The sequence below is a fragment of the Garra rufa genome, chromosome 11 (assembly GCF_049309525.1).
Source record: "Garra rufa chromosome 11, GarRuf1.0, whole genome shotgun sequence".
In the NCBI taxonomy this organism is placed as follows: domain Eukaryota; kingdom Metazoa; phylum Chordata; class Actinopteri; order Cypriniformes; family Cyprinidae; genus Garra; species Garra rufa.
The window spans coordinates 42,454,767-42,478,542 of NC_133371.1; the positions used below are offsets into that span (position 1 = coordinate 42,454,767).

The 23,776-nt window shown below is 37.0% G+C and overlaps 1 protein-coding gene across 1 annotated transcript in view; it reads right to left on the reverse strand.

Moving 5' to 3' along the window:
* Nucleotides 1–19,834, reverse strand: part of LOC141345364 (rho guanine nucleotide exchange factor 17-like) — a 229,888-nt gene extending 210,054 nt beyond the window's left edge. Inside the window, exons 1-2 of the mRNA XM_073850222.1 lie at nt 19,294–19,834; nt 15,628–19,118 (exon numbers count right to left, since the gene is read on the reverse strand). Of these exons, the coding sequence (XP_073706323.1) occupies nt 15,628–19,118; nt 19,294–19,834 (4,032 nt within the window). The remainder of the gene's footprint in view (nt 1–15,627; nt 19,119–19,293) is intronic.
* Between the last annotated feature and the right edge of the window lie 3,942 nt (nt 19,835–23,776).

The following is a 23,776-nucleotide window of genomic DNA, read 5'->3' on the forward strand; positions in this document are numbered from 1 at the left end:
GGTGGTTCTTTTCCATGTTGCCCAAACTTGTGGAGAACACTGATCCAGAGTGAAATAAAATGAAATATGGATGCCTTACCCACATCACACGGACAGCTGCGGCATTCTGGGTTTATAAAAAGAGAAGAGAACCACAACATAGAGGAGATAGCGGATTGAAAAACATAAAAATCCAACGCTCCGGTCATAAATCACGTCTTTTGTCTCCGTTGGCCAAGATGACAGACAAATATGCTTTTTAATAACCGCACAAGCAGGAGTCCAGTGACATGAAATAAAGGGAAATAAATGTTAGACGGGCAGCAGTGATTCTTTAGGGAACCCCAGAAAGTGGATAAACCATTCTCTCCCGCATAAGCAAACAGAGGACTGTAATTACAGAGGGTGGTACCATCATAATGAGAGACAGGGAAAGTTATAACTGACAGCGCACAAAAACACCAGGGACAAAGAAAGAAGAAAGCTGATATAATGACATAACGATAATAATTAGTGGCGCTTGTTAAAGCAAACATCACTATTATTAGTGCTCCTGCTTCAGATTGGGGGTTTGTTCGAAACCTCGAAACCCGAGTATGAAATTGTGGCATGGTTTTCGTTTGTGCTACAGACAGAAATGATACCTTAAACCATGAGGCTTGTTGAGGAGAGCTGTTACTTTACTTAGTCACCGGATGATTTTCACCTGCCAGACAATAGGAACAGGCTAAAAAAAAATTTAAAAAATCCCACAGACTTAAACTGAAAAAGAGAACTGAGACAAATTTAGAGACCAGAGTATCACAGAGACTTTAGTGTGCTGGACTCTCTGTAACAGTTTGTAATTTAGATGGTTTAATCCTAAAATAATTTATTGTTTTCTAATATAAAAAGTAAAATTAGCAAATATTCTCTCTCTCTAGAAATATATGTATATATAATTTTTTTTTCTAATATAAAAAGTTAAAAGAATACATGAAACTTACTTAAAAACAAAAAATCTATTTATCTATCTGTTCATCTATCTTTTTATAATATGCAAAATTAAAGTAGTAAATGAAAAATCCATCTAATCCATCTATCCATCCATTATCTATATATTATTTTCATACTAAATATTTATATATCGATTATTTTATAACATAAAAAGTAAAAACAGCAAATTAAAATTATTATTAAAAATGTAGCACATTTTTGCTGGCAAATGTCCATTGTCTATTGTAAATAGTGTAGTGATACACTACCAGTCAAAAGTTTTTGAACAGTAAGATTTTAATGTTTTATTTTTAAGAATTGCTCACCAAGGCTAAATTTATTTGATCCAAAATTCATCAAAAGCAGTAATATTGTGCAATATTTTTACTATTTAAAATAACTGCTTTCCATTTTAATATATTTTAATACGTAATTTATTCCTGTGATTAAAGTTACATTTTAGCATCATTTCTACAGTCTTTAGAGTCACATGATCCTTGAGAAATCATTCTAATATGCTGCTCAAGAAACATTTTTATTATTATTATTATTATCAACAGTTGGGTATTAATCTTTTAGGATTCTTTGATGAATAGAAAGATCCTAAGATCAGCATTTCTCTGAAATAAAAGCTTTAGTAACATTATGCACTATATACCATTCAAAAGCTTGGCGTCAGTATTTTTTTTTCTATAAATGATATAAAATAATACTTTTATTTAGCAAGGATGCTTTAAATTGATTATAAAGACATTTATAATATTACAAAAGCTTTCTATTTCAGATAAATGCGTCTTCTAAACGTTCTATTCATTAAAAAAAAAACTGAAAAAATTCTATTCAGCTGTTTTCTACATAATAATAATAAGAAACAATTTTTAATGATCTGAAGGATTGTGAGACTTCAGTAATGGTGCTAAAAATGCAGCTTTGAAATAATTTAATTAGATTTTAAAATGTATTCAAATAGAAAACAGTTATTGTAAATAGTAAAACTATTTCAAAATATGACTTGTTTTTGCTGTGCTTTGGAACAAATAAATGCAGGCTTGGTGAGCAGAAGAGACTTCTTTAAAAAAAAAACATTAAAAGTCTTACTGTTCAAAAACTTTTGACTGGTAGTGTATGTAGTATTATGTATAATACAAAGTCACTTTTCAAACCAAGCAGGTAAATGTGACCAAAATAAATGCAGACTTTTATAGCAAGGACTTAATTTTGCTGAGCAATGGTAAACCTAACCATACCTTGGTCTCAGCAAACAAGCATCACTAATGACAGGACAAACCCAAGGCATTGAAAACAACACTTTTCTTTTCCTGTTTTTCTAACTCTCTCCATTTCTCCTCTATTCCATGCCTTGAGTTCATCTCCATAAATCAGAGCGATGCAGAAGGGTTACATGGAAGATAAACAAATCAACACACACAAACACTGGAGCTGTGCCAGATGTACCATGGGAAAGGGTGAACTGCATCATTCTGTGACCCTGTTCTCATACTGACGCCGTCTTCCGCAGCCTACCACTTAAAACCAAACACACGAACACACGACCGGCCAATCCTCTGCTTTTTAAGCCACAATTTTCAATTCACCCTCTTGCACCTTTGCGTTCCACTGGCAAGACATTTGCTTGAGTTGGCAGAGTTCTTGCATAACACTTTTAAGTTGAAGAAATGAGCGATCGGTCTGGGAAACACGTCAATGCGTGTCATTTTATTCATAAGAATGGAACGACAGGAAAAATGAGAGCTGTTGGCGGGTCCTGTCAGCAAAATACACACCAGAATAAATGAAAAACGCCATGGATATTCAGAATCAGTCGATCTGAATAGGTGCATGTGGAAAAACATGGAGACATTTGAGCCAAGAGCACTTAGCAGACCACACAAAAAAAAAAAGAGAAACACATAAACAGACGGAGAGAGAGAAGGACATGAATCTGGCTTTTCGAATGGTCTGTTTTCATAAATAGAAAAGTATGGGAAAACATATTTGTGTGTTTGGAGAGGGGCACGTACTGTTACTATAACAGCATAAACAGCATTTGCAACACATTTATTTTCCGCAATGTGACGCGTTTCCTGCTGAAACCAAATATTTAGTGGGAAATAGTTTACGTGGGACTTGGATTGTGCAATTTTCTTTATTATATTATGCCAATTATAAGGTTATGCAAAATGGTCATTCCATGACAAATCAACTAAATTTTAAAAACTTCGCTGGCTCAATATTTGTTATGAAGAAAGATAGACATGTATAGTGATCAAAGCCAAAATATTAAATGTCATTCATGAATATTCACTGAGTAATGCACTATTTTGTAGAGGTAGGTTAAAATGGCAAATTTCACCCGAGATTCAGAGTCAAGTTACAGGTGGGTAAAAATGACTTTAGGAAGATGGCAACAACATAATGTTACTTTTACACAAAGATCAGTAGTTCTATTAGTAAAATTTGCTAGCTTTAGCAATCTTTGTTGCATTATGTGCCAATGGTGATCATTCAAAAATGGGGAAACAGCACTTTTCAAGTTCGTTTCTCCACAGTTTGCATGCCTGTAACTCAAGTAGTATTAAAGATATCTTAATGCTCTTTTAGATATTGGGTCTTAACAAACTTTCCTTTTGGCATTTTTATTTTTAATGCCCTATGAGATTAGGTTCCAGAGATATTGCAATTTTAACATGGCTCCGGGAGTAAATCGTTAAAATGTACACATTTTCAGTGGTCAAAAACCAAATGTGGGTCAGTTTGAAAAAATACAATACTACTTTTCTTTTAAAGAGGAATGCCTGAAGAACACATAATGGGTCATTGAGTGTCAAATCAACCAAATTTCAAAAACTTCCCTGGCTCCAATTTTAGATTTTGCTAATATTTATTCTGAGGAAAGATGTACATGTATAGTGATCAAAGCCAAAAAATGAAATGTCATTGATGAATATTCACTGAGTAATCCAGTATTTTGTAGAGGGAGGTCAAAATAGCAAATTTCACCTTAGATTCAGAGTCAAGTTACAGGGGGGTAAAAATTACTTCAGAAAGATGGCAGCATCATAATGTTACTTTTACACAAAGATCAGTAGTTCTATTAGCAAAATTTGCTAGCTTTAGCAATCTTTGTTGCATTATGTGCCAATGGTGATCATTCAAAAATGGGGAAACAGCACTTTTCAAGTTCGTTTCTCCACAGTTTGCATGCCTGTAACTCAAGTAGTATTAAAGATATCTTAATGCTCTTTTAGATATTGGGTCTTAACAAACTTTCCTTTTGGCATTTTTATTTTTAATGCCCTATGAGATTCGGTTCCAGAGATATTGCAATTTTAACATGGCTCCGGGAGTAAATCGTTAAAATGTACACATTTTCAGTGGTCAAAAACCAAATGTGGGTCAGTTTGCAAAAATACAACACTACTGAAGAACAAATGTCTGAAGAACAAATAATGGGTCATTGCGTGTCAAATCAACTACATTTACATTTTTTTTGCTAATATTTATTCTGAGGAAAGATATACATATATAGTAATGAAAGCCAAAATATTAAATGCCATGGATGAATATTTACTTAATAATCCACTATTTTGTGGAGGGAGGTCAAAAGGGCAATTTTCACTTTAGACGTAGAGTCAAGTTACAGGGGGGGTAAAAATGACTTTAGAAAGATAGCAGCATCATTATCTCATTTTTACACAGAGATTGGTAGTTTTATTAGTAAAATCGGTTGACTTAGCAATCTTTGTTGTATTATTATTTGTTGTGTTGTATTATGTGCCAATGGTGACCATTCAGAAATTAGGAAACAGCACTTTTCAAGTTGGTTTCTCCACAGTTTGCATGCCTGTAACTCAAGAAGTATTAAAGATAACTTAATACCCTTTTAGATATCGGGTCTTTCCTTTTGGCATTTTTATTTTTAATGCCTTATGAGATTCAGTTCCAGAGATGTTGCTATTTCAATATGACTCCAGGAATAAATCATTAAAATTTAGACTACACCAAATGTGGGTCAGTTTGCAAAAAAAACGATACTAGTTTTCTTTTAAAGAGGAATGTCTGAAGAACAAATAATGTTAAAACTAGACATGTACCTTGTTTCCTTCTGTCAAGACAACTGCATTAAACATACCAGTCGGAGTGCCAGAAATATTCTTTTTCTAAGGTTCACGTGCCTATAACTCAAGAAGTATTAAAGATATTGCAAAAGACTTTTGATTTTAGTTCTTCATAACTTCTCTTTTTTTGGAATCGTCATTTTTATGGCCCTCCATCATTCAGTCCCAGATATATGGGGATCACAATGAGGCTCCATGTCCAGATTATTAAATATTACCCATTTTCAGTGGTCGAAAACCAAATGTTGGTCATTTTGTGTACAGCTGATACTTACCTTATTTAAAGAACATTGTACAAAGAAGAAATAATGCTCAAATTATAATTGTATCTTGTTTCCCTCTATGGCTTTCATAACTATACATGTGTATCTTTCTTCAAAAAACATATTAGCAAAATCAAAAATCTGAGGCGGGGACCTCTGGTTGAGCTGACATGGAAATAAATGACAACAGAACAACCAAGTCATTCAGACATGTTAACAGCATGCAAAACCACATATTCACAACATGTAAAACCACTAATTCTCAAATAACACACGTCTGAATTCAGACTGCGGTTACAGAGATGAAGCACCTGTTTGATCACCTCCAGGCCCTGAGCAACATTTCACTCAGTTTGCTCCTGAGGGAAAACTCCTGCGCTTCTCTTTATTGGAAGTTACAGTGAATAAATGTCGACTGAATGACAAGTGACCTCTAAAAACTGTTTTGTACATGTGCACATGCAAAGGAGGTGACATGAAGAATTCCAAAACACCTGAGAAACGAACACGACATGCATTCTTGAGGATTAATCACAAAGATGCTAAAGAATTGAGTAGATTTATTATGTATATATACATACACACATATTTGTCTGTATATTTTAAACAATATTTGTATGTATTTGTCTGAAACACTTGTATATTATATATAAATCTAAAAAAAAATCTTAATATACACATGTATGTGTGTACTTTTATATGGGTCAAAGACAAAAAAAGGGTTTAAGCATTAAAACAATAAGTGAAATACTGCTTTAAATTGTTGTTGTTTTTTTCCCCAAAAAATATTATTTTTTTCTGTTTAATTTAAATACATTTTTGTTTTTGGAGTAAAAAATAAATATCATACATTTTTCCGTAATTTACAGAAGAAACCCACTAAAATGTCATTCAGCGCAACAGTCTTGTCAGGCATATTTACAACACAAAATACATTTTTATATATATTAAAAGATGGATTACTTTCCCCAAAATACCAGTTTTTAAAATTTGCCACTATCCTAGGTTTTGTCCATTTGTCAATAATAATTTTTTACACATTTAAAACACAATCAAATGTAATATGCTCTCTTGTTCATTTATATATTTTAATACGCACAAGTCAGAATAAGCATGTTGTTTGAATTGTTACATAAATACTGTGTTACACTGAATGACAATGTAACATTTTTTCAAAAAATGTTGAAAGTTTATTCTCCAAAGGCTTATTTGAAACCTTAAAAGTAGACACTTTACTTACACCTAATGTACGGTGGCTGAGAGAGCTCAACGCGTTGCAACTTAAGAAAAAAAATGTGCTTTTGGAAATTTTGTTAATGTCTTTGACCCATATACATAAATATAGCAGCTCTAAATATGGCGTAATTGAAAGTCATAAGGTCGTAATTGTAAATTCACATCCTGCAATTTTTACTCAGAATTGTCACAAACTCGCAATTGCATCTCAATTCTGACTTTTTTCTCTGAATTTTAGGTTTACATCTCACAATTTAGTTTTTTTTTTTTTTTTTTACACCAGAGAATGAAAAATATACAAGGTAATTGTGACTTTTTGCCTCACAGTTGAGAGTTGACATCTTACAGCTGCCAGGTAACATCTTTTCATATATACTTTTTTTCATTTAGATAAAAAAAATGTAGATTATAACTTGGAAAAAATGCTGAATTGTGACATAAGTCATTATGCAATGGCAGAAACAAGCTTCCATATCAGACTGACAGACACTCCACACAACATCTCTGATGACTTTGACGTTTCCCTTCCTCTAATCTGCTGTTAGATGCGATCCCTGCAGTATTTTACCCTCATCTGCATGACAGAATGCTCTAAAAACATGCGCCCTCATGCTTACAGAGACCACCAACAGAAGAAAACACTCAAAGAAGCCTCATCTGATGATGGATGTGTGACTATATCAAACCCCAACAGTTAAGAATGAGCATGATTAATCAGTTAATAAAAAGGAACTCAACGTGGAACTCAAAGCATTAGGGAAAGTATATAGTGGCCATATGTGCAATCCAAATCAAATTCTAGTGGATAAAACCAATTATTATTTCTCTAAATATCCAGTTTCTGACATAAAAATGTCACAATATGGAAGTTAGCGGGAATGGAGTCAATATTACTGATAACAGATAGAGAAGTTGACTCAAGGTCACCATGATCACCTGACACAACTCAGGGTCGTGACCCCTGTGTAAATGCTTCTGCTAGGATGGAATTATGGGTAGCTGTCTAAAAAGCACAGTGCATGGAAATGTGTATGTAGGTTCATTCAGAATTTTCTAAACTGAAAACAATTTGGTGTAGAAGTCTAGATGCTAGTAAATAACTAATTACAAAGTAACACATTAAATTAAAGATGAAATTTTGAAGTAGACAAACTGAAGTGAGATGATCTTGTAAAACATACTCCAATAATCTAATTCTATTTACCAAAATAAATGAATAAAGTGCTGTTCAAACGATTAATCGCATCCAAAATAAAAAATTGTTCATATAATGTGTGTACTGTGCATATTTATTATTTATAAAAGACACACACATACAGTATATATTTTAAAAATGTGTGTGTGTGTGTGTATATATTTTCCCACATACATATAAAATTTATATTTAATATAAAAACATATTTTTCTTAAATATATACATGTACGTGTGTATTTATATATACATAATAAATATTATCTACATATATATTTATATTAATTAAGTTTATATTATTATAAATATATTTAATTTATAAACAATTTTTCTTAAATATGTGTGTTTATAAATGTATCATATTTGCATGTATATATTTATATTCATATATATTTATTATATATAAATACAATTAATACATAAACATAACATTTTTCCAAAATATATACATGAGGGTATTTATATATATATAAACATATAAACACTACACACACATTATGTACACAAAAACTGTTGTTTTGGATGCGATTAATAGCTGCCAAGCACTAAAAATAAATAAATAAATAAAATAACTAATCAGATTCATTCAGAAAGGTCTGTTACCATAAGGGAATTAAAAAAAAGGGGGGGGGGGGGGCAGAAAATATATAAAGGTGATACTTTAAGCCAAAGGCCATGGGTCATTATTATTAAATTCATTTAATATAATTAATTGTACATCACAATAAACAGTAGTAGAACAATCCTTAAACCTCCGTAAGCATTTATCCTGTTCTGAAGGGAAGTGGATTCTCTGTCCATTAAAGCTGCTCATCCTGTTAATTTCTCCCTCTCTTTCTCACTCTCCTCTGAAAGCCATTTGCAGACAGCTCAGGAGCTGAGGAACATTGTGGAGAGATGAAGTCATTTTTGTCCTCCTTCCAGAAATGAGATTCAGCCCTGATATCAGGTACACTGACAGGGAGGGAAGGAGGGAGTAATGGATGACAGCAGGGCTGTAAAAAAAAGAGAGAAAAGTGATACTTGGAAATGAAAGGAGGGAGAAAATAAAGGACTGATTGAATGTAAATGAAGCGAGCGAGTGGAAAAGAGCACAGGAACATGGAGGAGAAGAGAAAAGGGGCTCTAGTTGTTCCCTGTTGTTTTCATTTAAACAGGCACCAGGAATGTGGCCTTCTTTTTCTTCACTGCTGCAAAACGGCCATGAACACAACAGCCGGCATAGAGGAGAGAGAGAGAGAGAGAGAGAGAGAGAGAGAGAGAGAGAGAGATGTGAAAGAAATATATTTTTTAGTGAGTTAAGTTAACTTAAACAAAAACTATTCAAAATCACTTTTTGCTAACTGAAATAAAGCTGAAAAAAAATATTTTGTCAAAAATGTCAAAATTAACGCGATTAAATACTTTAACGCGTTAAACTAAAAAAATAAAGGAGTAATTCACTTTCAGAACAAAAATTTACAGATAATGTACTTGCCCCCTTGTCATCCAAGATGTTCATGTTTTTCTTTCTTCAGTCGTAAAAAAATTATATTTTTTTGAGTAAAACATTTCAGGATTTCTCTCCATATAATGGACTTCTATGGTGCCCCCCAGTTTGAACTTCCAAAATGCAGCTTCAAAGGGCTCTAAATGACCCCAGCCGAGGAAGAAGGGTCTTATCTAGCAAAGCAATGGGTTATTTTCTAAAAAGAAAATACAATTTTTATACATTCTAACCTCAAATGCTCATCTTGTCTAGCTCTGCAAGACGAGCGTTTGAGATTAAAAAGTATATAAGTTGTAAATATTTTTAGAAAATAACCGATCGTTTCGCTAGATAAGACCCTTCTTCCTCGGCTGGGGTCATTTAGAGCCCTTTGAAGCTGCATTTTGGAAGTTCAAACTGGGGGGCACCATAGAAGTCCATTATATGGAGAGAAATCCTGAAATGTTTTACTCAAAAAAAATGTCCTTATGACTGAAGAAAGAAAGGCATGAACATCTTGGATGACAAGAGGATGAGTACATTATCTGTACATTTTTATTCTGAAAGTGAACTACTCCTTTAATGCAATTAACGCAGGGGCGGGGCTAGGTTTGGCCACGCCTCTAACTACTACAAGAATGCAGTGTCATAGTTATGTCATGAAGTTACCAAAAAGGTGATTAAAGTTGCCTTTAAACTGTGCATCTAAGTATTTATGAGTCACATTTAAAGCATATAAATTAAAAAAAATAATAAAAATGACGAAAACACAAAATCAAATAAATTTAAAGCTAAAAATATATAAATAAAAGCAAATTCTAAATATTAATAAATACTATTAAATACTACATACTTTGGAATGTGACCCTGGACCATAAAACCAATCTTAAGCAGCACAGATATATTTGCAGCAATAGCCAAAAATACATTGTATGGGTCAAAATGATCGATTTTTCTTTTCATGTCAAAAATCATTAGGATATTAAGTAAAGATAATGTTCTATGAAGATATTTTGTACATTTTTTACCGTAAATATATCAAAACTTAATTTTTGATTAGTGTTATGCATTGCTAAGAACTTCATTTGGACAACTTTAAAGGCGATTTTCTCAATATTTAGATGTTTTTGCACCCTCAGATTCCAGATATTCAAATAGTTGTCCAATTTAACAAACCATACATCAATGGAAAGCTTATTTGTTGAGCTTTCAGATGATGCACAAATCTCAGTTTCAAAAAATTGGCTCTTATGACTGGTTTTGTGGTCCAGGGTCACTAATAACACTAACATGCTAATCAGAAGATCCATGATTTTACAGCATTATATTAAATACTTAAGATTCGAGATTTGAACAACCACCTAGCAACCACTCTAGCAACTCTAGCCAGCAAACAAAACTGCTAAAATAATGCCAAACGGACATTAACAAGACAATATTCTGGTAACACTTTAATTGCTTTAATATTAGCTTCAATAATATTTTTTCCTTTCACGCAAACTCATTTTTCTTTAGCTTTGAACCAGCCTAAGACGGTTTGTTTGTCTTAGCTAGCTTAAAATGGTTATCAAGCTCCAGTCTGATCTGTTAAAAAGTGTCAAAAACCCTTCTGAAATGAGTCAGCAGTCCTCTTAAACCAGTAAACCAGCTTAGTCTGGTAAAGCCGTTTTTTATGTCCTCAGGAGGCGAATCGCATGAACTGATGAATCACTCTCAATAGCAGCAGCTTTAGGGTGAGAAAATCTACAGACATCTCCCACACATCCAGACACTGCATTAAAACACTGAGTCACAAGAGTCTGAGTGAACATACAGAAGACATACTCTCGGTTAGAGGGGACGACACAGACGTGACTGTGTCCCCTCTGAGACGACGGTCCGATCGCAGGCAGACAGCAAACACATGCCCTCATTCTAAATGAGCCTTTAATCCTGCTAAAGACACTGAGCAGCAGTTACAGCCAGAAGAGCATCAAAGCTTTGACTAGTCATGCAAACACAGCACACAGTCGTTTGGAGAGTGTGTGTGTGTGTGTGTGCTGTCTCACGCCTCACGCCTGGCACTTTGTTTCCAAACAGTCTCTCGAGCAGAGCAGCACATTCCAGAATCTGCAGCTCATCAAACATATTAGTAACCACAACAACTTCCTGTTTCTGTTCCCCAGCTTCCTGTCTGCGCAAGATCACTCAGCACTGGTGCTGATAAAGGAGCGGAGACTCATAACACACACACACACAAACTGTGTCCCTCCCTTTCCAGCTAAAACACACATCCTAAACCAGTTAGGACCTGCACAGTAAGTCACAGAGCTATAAAACAAATGCTGATAGCCAATCTGATATTTGAGATCATTTCGAGACCACTAGTTTTTGACTGCTGAGATCTCTTATGAAACAAGTCTACATTTGCTATCCAGGAGTGGAAAAGATATTAAAAAGTCTGTTTAGCACAAACAATAGTCAACTCATCCATAATTGTGTTTACATGCACTTACAATGGAAGTCTATGGGGCAAGGCATTGCTCCAGGATGAAAGTTACAATATGCACCAATTTACACAAGATGTGAGAAACATTATATTTTTTCTGAGTAAAGATAGACATGTATAGTGATGAAAGCCAAAATATTAAATGTCATGGATGAATATTTACTAAATAATCCATTATTTTGTAATAGTAGACATAATAAGTATCAGCTGTACACAAAGTGACCAACATTTGGTTTTCGACCAATGAAAATGGTTAAAATTCAACAATCTGTACATAGAGACTTATTGAGATCCCCATATCTCTGGAACTGAATGATGGAGGGCCTTGAAAATGAAGATTCTAAAAGAAATGTTTGTGAAGAACTAGAATTTAAAATTATATTGTGATATCTTTAATACTTCTTGAGTTATAGGCATGCAAACTTTCGAAAAAGACTACTTATGGCACTCAGACAGGTATGTTCAAAGCTTCTTGTCTTGACAGAAAGAAACAAGATACATCTCTAGTTTTAACATTATTTGTTCTTCAGCCATTCCTCTTTAAAAGAAAAGTAGTATCATATTTTTGCAAACTGACCAACATTTGGTTTCCGACCACTGAAAATGAGTAATATTCAACAATCTGTACATGAAGCATTATTGAGATCCCCATAGCTCTGGAACTGAATGATGGAGGGCCTTGAAAATGACGATTCTAAAAGAAATGTTTGTGAAGAACTAGAATTTAATATTATATTGTGATATCTTTAATACTTCTTGAGTTATAGGCATGCAAACTTTCGAAAAAGACTACTCAGACAGGTATGTTCAAAGCTTCTTGTCTTGACAGAAAGAAACAATACATCTCTAGTTTTAACATTATTTGTTCTTCAGAAATTTTGCAAACTGACCCACATTTGGTTTTTGACCACTGAAAATGTGTACATTTTAACAATTTACTCTCAATTATCTCTGGAACCTAATCTCATATGGTGTTAAAAAGGAAAAAAAAGATGCCAAAAGTAAAGTTTGTTAAGGCCTAATATCTAAAAGGGCATTAAGATATCTTTAACACTTCTTAAATTACAGGCATGCAAACTTTAGAGAAAAACTTAAAAAGTGCCGTTTCGCCATTTTTTTGCATGGTCACTATTGGCACATAATGCAACAAAGATTGCTAAAGTCAACAGATTTCACCAATAGAACTACTCATCTTTGTGTAAAAATAAGATAATGATGCTTCCATCTTTCTGAAGTAATTTTTACCCCCCTGTAACTTGACTCTGAATCTAAGGTGAAAATTACCATTTTGACCTCCCACTACAAAATAGTGGATTACTCAGTAAATATTCATCCATGGCATTTAATATTTTGGCTTTCATCACTAAATCTATCTATCTTTTCTCAGAATAAATATTAGCAAAAGCAAAACCGGGGACCTCAGGACCTCAGAATGACCCATGTGTTAACATGAGACCATTGTGACAGAATCACTCACTGACTTTGTCTGAACAATGTTATATCCAATCTTTCAACTTCAACGTCATACAAATGACTATTTACATAAAGCAAACTCCAGCCACTGGAATTACAACAGCGTTGCATAAGCAGATACACATCGACCTAGAAAAGTAGTACCAACTCCAAAATGGACAATTTGGATGACTTTAGGGATCAAATAATACACCGTTTACTTGATAAGTCAATTCAAGTGCTTGTAAATCCTCTAAAAAAAAACTGACCCCACAGATCAGTGCATCACTGTAAAACTTCAATGAGGAAAAAGTTACTGCATTATGTGAAACACTCATACACACTTGTGTTGAACATAAAGGCTGTGCTTTGTTACAGTCTTTTATCTCAGCTCTTTTGCTTGTCTTCATACAGCTGAGCACAATGTGTTCCCCCTCCTCTATCCAAGAACCGTTTCACATTACCGCAGCATTGAGACATCTTCACAGGTTACTCACAAAGAGCTCACTCCGAGGGCGTTTTCCCCTCCACATGTGTTTTTCCTTCTTTTCGGGGGGTGTGTGTACTGTTTCGGATGGTCACAACCTCAGGGAATACTTAGCTAACTCGTCTCCACACACTCGTCGCAGCCCCTGTAATAAACACCCTGTGTTTATGGTCTAAACCTCTCCAAGCCTCAATATTCATTAACCCACTAGTGTCAGACGTCCGCCCTCTCCTCTTTCACTGAAGGAGTACAGTGATGCAGTCAAGATAATTACCCTGGCCTCAACTTTTACGTAATAAACGGCATTACTGCGGTTAGTGATTACACGATTACCCAAATCATAGAGAATGCCACCATGCATATGGAAAGAACTACTTTTAAGTAGTAAAACAAAATTCACTGGCACCAAAACATATTTTGACACTAGCGGCAATAGAGAACAACACAGCTTAGTGGCATTTCTTAAAAGAAAAGGGGTCAGTATATCGATATACAAATGTTCCGTAGACAAAATCTTTGGACACTGTACTGAAAGGAGGACAAAAAAACATGAAAGAAACATCAAACAGCCCTACACATGTCATAAAGCAGGCATTAGTCTCTGGAAATGCGCCTGGAGCTAACAGCTTAAGAGGAGGTACGTTTAGCTCTATTTACACTTTGTGTTTTCATTAGCCAGAAAACAAATGCGTGTGTGCGAGTGCCTGAGAAAAGAGTCAAAAGCGTGCGCGAGTCTTCAAGACTCTGTCAATGATGGGCTCAAATTAGACTGCATAATCCAAGCTGAATGACAAGGCCATGCAAACATTTCCCCAATGTGCACTTGATAATGACCCTTGCAAGAAAAAAAAAAAAGAAAAAACAGGAATTTGGGAGCTATAGAGGCCAACAGAATGTTACTCAAACTCATCTGCACCATTTATATAATCAGCCAATATCAGGCAGCTCCAAACAGAGTCCTAAGTGGACCACAATACTGAAAGGACAAGCTGGCACAGACGAAAATCTCAGAAAAATACAACACCATAAATGGTGGACTGAGGGAAACTATGACCAAACCCAGTGTCTGAGACAGACCAACCGTGCTACAGAGGGCTTACCAAAGCCATAGAGAGAACTAATCCATCATTGAGAGTATGCACGACTTTGGAAAACATCATGGCCCTTGGACATACACTACCAAGCACAACACTCTTAAATATGAAGTATTTGAAAGGTATTTCTCCCTAAGGTCAGTTTGGTAACACAAGCCTTTTATGAAGGTTACTTCAGTCTTTTCGAACCTTCTATCCAAAGGATAAACCATTATATAAATACACAAAGAGATAAAGCATTCCTTTCAAAATATGCCAGTTAAGAATGTCAGAATATTACAACTTTTCATAGAGGCAAGTAAACAAAGGAACATTTGCGGCAGAAACACACACACAGGCAGTGAACCAAGACGAAGGTGGGCTAAGGAAAAGAAGAACAACATGACTGCAGAAGAACCTGCTGTGGGCAAAATAAATGTCCTTCAGATTTCTAAGAAACATCATTCTGCTCTTTCCATCAGAGACAAAAACAAAGTCGGCAGTTGTAAATTCAGCTGCACTACAACCTGAGGTAACAAAATGTCAAACACTGCACAAATAAATTCATAATTTTGCAAACCCACTCAAGCTGAGGGCCTTGAAACTCTCATCCAAGTTCTTTTAGGAGCGATACATCAGTTTTATCCTCAATATAATTCAGTCCAGAACACCGGCATAGAGATCTCATAAAACAAAGTCTATGCAAAAAACGCTTTATCTTGATTTGCTCACAAGTCATCGCCCACGATTCTAAAGCAAAAGGCTATGTCCAATCAACAGTCTTTGCTGGGCACAAACAACCAATTCCAGAAATATATTTGCAAGAATTTACATCATAAACAAAAGACTCAAAGACACACAAATAGCAAAAATAGAGAACAGAGCACATTACTCACCACTCTTGGTTTGGCCTTCAGAGGGGCAGTGGAAAGTTCCTCGCTGGACTTCCTCTCTAGTTTTGGCTCAGCAGTGGTGGTGGTAGGAACTGAAGGTGTGGAAGTGGTGCCCTCCAGAATAACCCCACCAGTGGCTGCTGGGGTCTCCGCCGGGGACTCTGGAGGGTTCAAGGCCAAGATGTATTGCTCAGTGACGTCCTCTAATGATGGAGTGTCCTCCCCGGGGACTGTTTTGCTGGGTGGCGAAGTCTCTGCGGCATGGCTGGACCTCTGGAGGTCCTTGGAGATGTGAGCATGTGAAGGAATGATAGGCAAAAATGTGGCAGGCTCACTAGCATGACGCACATGTTTGGGTCTGACCTTTGAGGCTGGAAGCTGGGGGAGGATGGATGTGGAAGACTGCTCCTCACCTTGTTCATCTAAGTGATCCCCATCCTCGCAAGACAACTGATGGGTGAAGCGGTTTGTGCGTTTCTTGGGGCTTCGTCGACTAGTGCGAGGAGACAAAACCTGAGCTAGTTTAGGGTCAAATGGATATGAGGGCTCACCTGGGGCTTTCGTTTCTCCATTATGACCAAGGTGGGAGGGCAAAACATGCTCAGATTGAGAACGAGACCTTCTGGTTGGACAATAAAGTTGTCGCTGTTCACTATTTAGCGCCCAAAGCTCATCCCTTTGCTCCGATAAGATGGGCTCGCTGCTAGAAGGTGGTATCGATTGTTCTAGTTCACTAATAGGCTCGCTGGGATGCTTTTGAAATTCTAGAACTGTATCCGCCAGTTCTCCACGTCTACTGGGGTCGCTAAAGCTCTTTTTCTTCACAGCCTTGCCGTTCGCTTTCTCGTCAATCAGATTGTCCATTGCGCCAGGTTCACAAACTATGCTCTGAATCACAGTACTGTAATCTCTCAGGCTGTCGCTACACACAGAAAGGTCGCTGGCGGCGCTGCCTGTATATTCAGAAAGGTCTGCTGCGGAAGACTCCACACCACCACTCACCTTGGAACTTAGAGAGAGTGAACCGAGCAGGTTGCTGTCCATGGAGAAGCTCTTTCCGCCATCCTCTGTAACTGAACGACGTCTGTGAGGCATAGGATCGCTCAAGGAACGATATGCAGACTCACCGTTAGACTCTCCGTTACTGCCATTGCTAGAGTCTGAGCCATTGTTTCCAGCTGAGGAGAATTTCCTTCGCCTGCGAATAGCACTAGGAGTAGACGGAGCCTCTAAGGCCCCCTGGTTTACATTTTTACTGCTGCTAATGTCTCCTCCTATGGCTACTCCCTCATATTCTGTCTTAACAGACGGAACTTGAGATGAGAGTGATTCCTCTGCTGTTGTATCAGGCAACTGCTCTTCGTACAAGCCTGACTGATTCCAAACAGCGAGAGTCTGACCCAGCAAGTCTTTACTGCAGGATAGCCCCCCATATGAGCCAATCTCTGGCTCTGTGACAATTCCTTCATCTGTCAGGCTAGATTCATGACCGGAGAGTTCATCCAATGACTTATCACAGAACATGTTCTCATCCGAATTTCCCTTCTGTAAACATTTTCCACTTTTTCCATCAGCCTCCCCTTCCTTACACCCAGAGTGTTCAAGTTTCCTCACCTCCTGCTTTGCTTTATCTTCATTTTCAGTCTCTATTTTAGTGTCACTGCTTTTTGTCTTGAAACGGTCTTCCTCATAATCATCATCATCCTTACTTTCACCCATCTGGCAAATGTCTCTTATCACCTGTCTGGCTTCCTGCACATAGCGGTCTTGTAAAGGGGTTGGCATTGGCTCGTCGTAACCGTAGGTGCTTCTGCAGTCATCACTTTCTACCTCCCTGTCAGCAATCATCACCTGCTCTCCACTGCCTTCAGAGTCTAGCTGTTGCTCAGAGGAACTCCTTAAACCTGGTCCACTACCATAATATTGCTGGCCTGCTGGCTTCTCAGAGTAGGAGAAAGACTTCGCCCTCCTCAAAGTAGCAGTGAGATCCTTCAGGGAAGGGCGTCCATGGTGCGGCCGATTTGTTCTGGAGCCCATTCTGTACACAGTTGTGCCTTGATCAGAGTTTAGATTGTCCTCATCATCTTGTCCCTTTTTCTTCATTCTCAACTCGGAGAGATCAGTCTTTAGGTAGCTAAGAAGCGATAGAGTTTCTGAGGCAATGTCAGGGTTGGACATAGAGATCCTGTTCCTGTCTTTCTCATTATTTAAGGAGTGGCAGAATACCTTGTTTTCTGAACTGCGTGTTTTACAGTCTGCTGGGCTCAAGCTGGGCACAAGCCTAGGGTGAACTCGAATTGGCGAACGAGAAAAGTTATCTCCATGACCAAAACTAGGCGAGCGATACATGGTGGCATTGCCATGGTATGTTTTACTCAGAACAGTTGATGAGGCCCTGGCAAAGCTGTTGGCTGGCTGATCCTCTTCTTTCAATGTCTCTGTGCTGGAATACCTGCTACTACTTCTTGACCCCAATGGACTGGATGTAAATGAGGGTATGGTGACTTTTGAAACTCGCGACACCTGAGGAACAGGGCTAGTTCCGACTGACCCTTCGAAATTTCGATATAGGTGCCTGAAGCTGTCCTTAGTCACATGGGATCGTTGTGATGGGCTGTCTCGTGCCCATTGCAGGCCCGTATAACAACCTCTAGAACGGAAACCCTCAATCCTGCGGCCCACCGTTTGAGAATCGCACGGCTCCATCATTACAGGTTGGTTGTCACTGTCATCTGACTCTTCATTGCCTCTGCTGCAACTGCTTTTCTTCTTTTTCCTCAGCGAGCGACGTCTTACGTCTTTGTTGTGGTGAGCTAGCGCTGCAGGGCTGTCCTCCTCACTGCCTGAAGACCTTCCTCTCAACTTTGCCCTGATGCCATGCTTGTTCTGGGGTATGTTATCGCCTGTCAGTCCTCTCAACTTCTCGTCCTCTTCTCCGGAGCTCAGTCTTCCCCCAGCGCCGGCTAGTTCCACGGAGGGCCCTGTCTGTGGTTGGGAGGAGTTATGCGAGGAATGCGAGCTATCCGGTGGCTGTGGCTGCTCTGCCCTCTGTCTCTGCTCCTGCAGCTGCCAACGGTGAGACCTGAGGGGCAAAGCAGTCGTTCTACTGCGCGGCGGGGGAGCAGGAGGAGAATCACAATTCAAAAACTCAAAGGAATGGCTTTCAGCACTTAAAGCATGGAAGTCAGGTATTGAATAGTCCGCATACAGTGTACTGTTGACATGATGAGAGCTGTTTGTATCTTGCCAAGCTCCCCTTGGCTGGTGGGCGAACTGTTTGTCACTTTTGTCCGGTGTCGAGATGCCCTCTTGGAGGTGCTGACAGGCAGATTTCAGGTCATCAGCATCTGAAGTTGACCGATGTTGCTTTCTGCGTCCATCCCCAAATAGTTCTCTAATCTTAGAAACGCTTGGCCAGTTTGCATCAACATGAATAGATGCCTCTCCATAGGAAGGGTGATAGCGACGAGATTTGCATGTTGGACTCCCTAAAACAAAAGCATTGTGATGTTAACTCACAGTATGATAGACCATCACATGCAAACTGTCATAACACCAAACTAAATACAGCACAAGCCAAATTAGTTCATATATTTGAGCAAAAGTGTTATAGAAAGTGTAGTGGTGCTAAATGAGAACTAGTAGTGATTTCAAAACAATGCATCTTACCTGTGTTTGTGCCACCCACAGTTTTCCGGAGACTGTGTTTATCACCTCTGTCCGAATCCGATTCTGACACAGATTCTGGAGCAGAGCAAGATCTGCTCGATCTGTTACTGTCCTTAAGTTTCTCCGTTGCAGACTCCGTGAACTCCTGGGATAAGCAGCCACTCTCGTCCAAAGACGAATCTTCGACACTTTTCGTGTTTTTAACGCTTCCAGTGTTGACTAAACAGCTTTGTGTCCCGGCTATGCTCAAAGTGAACTTCTCAGAGAGCTCACGAACCGATGGAGATATTCCATGAGAGGCTTTCTTGAGGTCTGCGGTCGAGAGGCTGGCCGCTGAGATTTTGGAAACTTTTCTGGATACAGTAACAGCGTGCGTCGCTTGTGATGGCTGCGCGCTGTGCTCTACGGCGTCTGGGGGAAGGGCACCGCACCTATCCAAATCCTCTCCAAATGATCTGCGCTTTGCGCTCCAGCTCTCCAACTTTTTGAAAGAGACGCTTCTATGAGCAGGCGCCTTTCTTTCAATCTCCCTTTCAGCCATTGCGATGCCTGTCCTCCCACTTGTCTTTCTTGCTATTCTCTCAGTTCATTGATAAATAGTCCGCACTTTTCTTCTCCTTCGTTTTCCGTGGTTGCCTTTACCCCCCTGAAACAGCTTACAATGCCCCCATTTAACCACAAAAGTTGCTTGGCAGTGTTTTCCGAAGAGGAGGACGAAAAAAATTCAGGAACAACAGATGAGATTGTTTACGAAAACAGAGTTATATCCCCAGAACTTTGCGCATGTTTGCTTCCCTTAGTGTCCATCCATGCATTCAGAAAGAGCTCAAAGTTTGAGCAGAAAACTCCCAAGTGTTTCAGCCCAACACACACTAGAGCAACGTCTGAAAAATGTACATTTTCCAAAGTAAATCCCATTTCCTTGGCCGACTGTCTTTCTTCAAACGCATCCTTTATTTCCAGCTTGAATAAGTGCGCTCAGCCTTATTTTGGCACAATTAAGGGTTTCCGTGACTTGTGGCTTTTTACATGCAGATTGTTGCTTGGATTGAGGGCGGGACTAAAACACGGGGTCGGGGTTAGAGAAAGAGACCCCTGGGGAATACGAGGGGGGATCCAGCTTTTCCTCTTTCTGATGTGTGAGAGCAGATAATGCTGACGGTATGAGTCAGTTTGTAAATGCACATTGGGAGACTTTTGAACAAATGATCATCTTCATTTCTTTGCTGAGTTTTGGGGAGGCTCAGACAGATAAATCTAGTTAGTGCTTGTATAACCAAAAGCTCTGTTTGTCTGCACGGTCTCCGTGAACTGGCTCTACAGTAAAAAAAAAAAAACTTTTGCAGTCCTTTGTTTCGAAGGCTTCTTTTTTCTCTCTCTCTTTTCTTCTTTTTCGCCTATCTTGCCTTTTCGTTGCATGACTAGAGTGCACTCTAGTGGCCATGTTCTTATCTAAAGTTGATTGTATGAATGTAATGTCCTAAAATAATAAATAAAATATCATGAACGCGATTAATCAAATCCAAAATAAAAGTTTTCATAATGTTTGTATGTACTGTGTATATGTATTATGCAGGCCTATATATAAATTATATGTACACAAAAACTTTTATTTTGGATGTGATTAATCGCGATTAATTGTTGCCAGCACTATTATTTATATAACAAATTTGAAGTTAGTTCTAATTAAATCTGCATGGGTATATTTGCTGCAATAGCCAACAATACATTGTATGGGACAAAATTACCGATTTTTCTTTTAAGCCAAAAATCATTAGGATATTAACTAAAGATCATGTTACATGAAGATATTTTGTACATGTCCTACCGTAAATATATCAAAACCTATTTTTTAAATTGATTGATTAGTAATATGCATTGCTAAGAACCTAAATTGGACAACTTTAAACGTGATATTCTCAATATTTAGATTTTTTTGTACCCTCAGATTGCAGATTTTCAAATATCTGTATCTCAGCCAAATATTGTGGTTTTAAGGTCCAGAGTCACATTTATAAATGTCCAAGTGTACTTTTTAAGTCCACTATAGCTTTCTTGAACCTGAATGTAACAATAATACAAGAAACACTGCAGGAAAATATGTTTATTGATTTGTCTTTATTGGATAAACAACAAATCAGGTTAAGAACACAGCAGACACAATTCAATTTGATAAACCAACGTTTCATTACACATTTAAATGCTGTAACAAAAAAAACTTTCACAAAGACCTCATTTAGAATATAGATTTGAATAGCTTAATTTAATAATATACATATTTAGAGATTCTACAGAGTTTGATATGTATAAACAAAAGCAAACATTCATTGACAAATATTTTTTTTTGCACAGTGACTGACAAACATTCAGTAGAAAGATCTTGTATGCACATACTACAAAACAGACACAGATGGAATGATTTTGCTAGTATATTGGATAACAGTGACAGAGTTGTTTGCATCTTTATATGGGCAAAATGATGAAGCAGGAAGCAAATGGTCAGTTTAACGTGCAAAAATCACATCTGCTTTAACAAAACTTGTTGGTAAAGTACGCCACCTACTGGCCAAGACAAAAAATGCTTGTTACTTTAGGGCAGGTTGCGTTGAACATAAATTGATGCATTTACTAAACGAGCAAAATGACAAGATATTTAGTTGTTTCCAGGGGGAAAAAAACGAAATTAAGTGCATTTTGCACTTAATATCTTATATCCTTTTGCTTATCTAAATGCATCTTCATTTAAAAATTGTCAACTTTTTTTTTGCAATGCAGGCACAAAACGGGATTTCAACATGCAAGATAGTATTTTTAAACAATTTTATTTAATTATGATAACTGAATGCCACTTGCTGAATTAATCATGCAACACAAAAAGGTTGCGTTACAACAGAGTAGGATACATCTGTTTGAAATGCTTATTGCATAATGCATACAGTTTCACAACCAATTTAAATAAAAAAGTATGCAGCATACAGTATTTACAGTGTACAGTGTATTTCACTCTGATCATAGAGTGTGTTCATTTTCATGCACATTGAAGAAAATCTTCTTCATAACTCAGATATAAGGCAAAATTCATTCATATTTTCAAATTCACAAACATAATACTGGCCAAAATGAAACACATTCACACTCACTCTTACAACAATGCAATGCAATGCAATGCAATTTTACTATACTAAAAACCCAAGCCAAATATATTTGTAGTTTTTTGGTCATGTTTAAGCTTCAAATAAAAGCTTACAACCCAGCTGCGATTAAACTGCTTCATGAAAACAGTACAGGCAGTACACATCTGTCTTTCTGCGCAAGCTCTGTTCCTGGATCAGGCATTGTATATGTGTTGTTGTTAACACTAGATTCCTCTCTTGTAGGACAAGATGTTCTATCGTAAGGATGCTGAGCTGTACAAAGTGTTATTAAACTATCAAACATCCGATAATGACCTTCGGATAATGTGCAGCAGATGTAGCATGTTAAACAGATGGTGTTATTCTTTCCATTCCAAATGCTTTCATTCATCTCTATCTCTCATTTATAATTCCACACATTTGTCCTAAACATCACGCATATACAGTGTTGGTTAAATGTTTGGGGTTGCTAACATTTTTTTAAAAAAAGAAAACGTTTAAAAAAAAAATCTTCTGCTCACCAAGGACTTGCACAAAATATGGGAAAATTGTGAAAAAATATTATCATTTCAAAAAACAGTTTTCTATTTGAACATATTTTAAAATGAAATTTATTCCTGTGATGCAAAGCTGCATTTTCAGCATCATTACTGCAATCTTCAGTGTCACTAATATGCTGATTTGCTTCTAGAACTACTGACATATTTTTTTTTAGGATTCTTTGATGAATCGAATATTCAAAACAACAGCATGTATTTCAAAAATATATATCTTTTATAAAATAAAAATGTCATTACTGTCACTTTTGATGAATTTAATGCACCCATGCTGAACAAAAGTATTAATAATTCATGTTTTTTTTACATAAACACACACACACACACACACACACACAAATAAATCTTAGTCTAGTGGTATAGTTTTAGTTTTTTATTATAATTATTATAATTATTTATTAATAAATATAACTTCTCAAGAATAATGAATGGGTGATTTATTTTCCTTGTGTTTTTTAAAACAAACACTTCAGTCATACTGGCAAAACCTGTGCAACTTTATTTGTATTTGCAATCAAAATCCACTTGGATCAAAGATCTGAAACTGGCAAGACATTGCTTTCTCAGCTCTGTAATTCTTATATCAACATCTACATCCTATTGCCCTCATAAAATGATCATAAGTGCACCACCTTTTTTCCAGATAAGGATAGATCAGCTGACTTAGACACTCAGCCAAACTAGTGCACTCTTTCAGCTGCCAAACACAGGGTTCAAACCCTCAGATACGAGACACACAGCTCTACTGAGGGCGGTTCTCTTAAAAAAATGTAAATGATTTTTAGTAACACT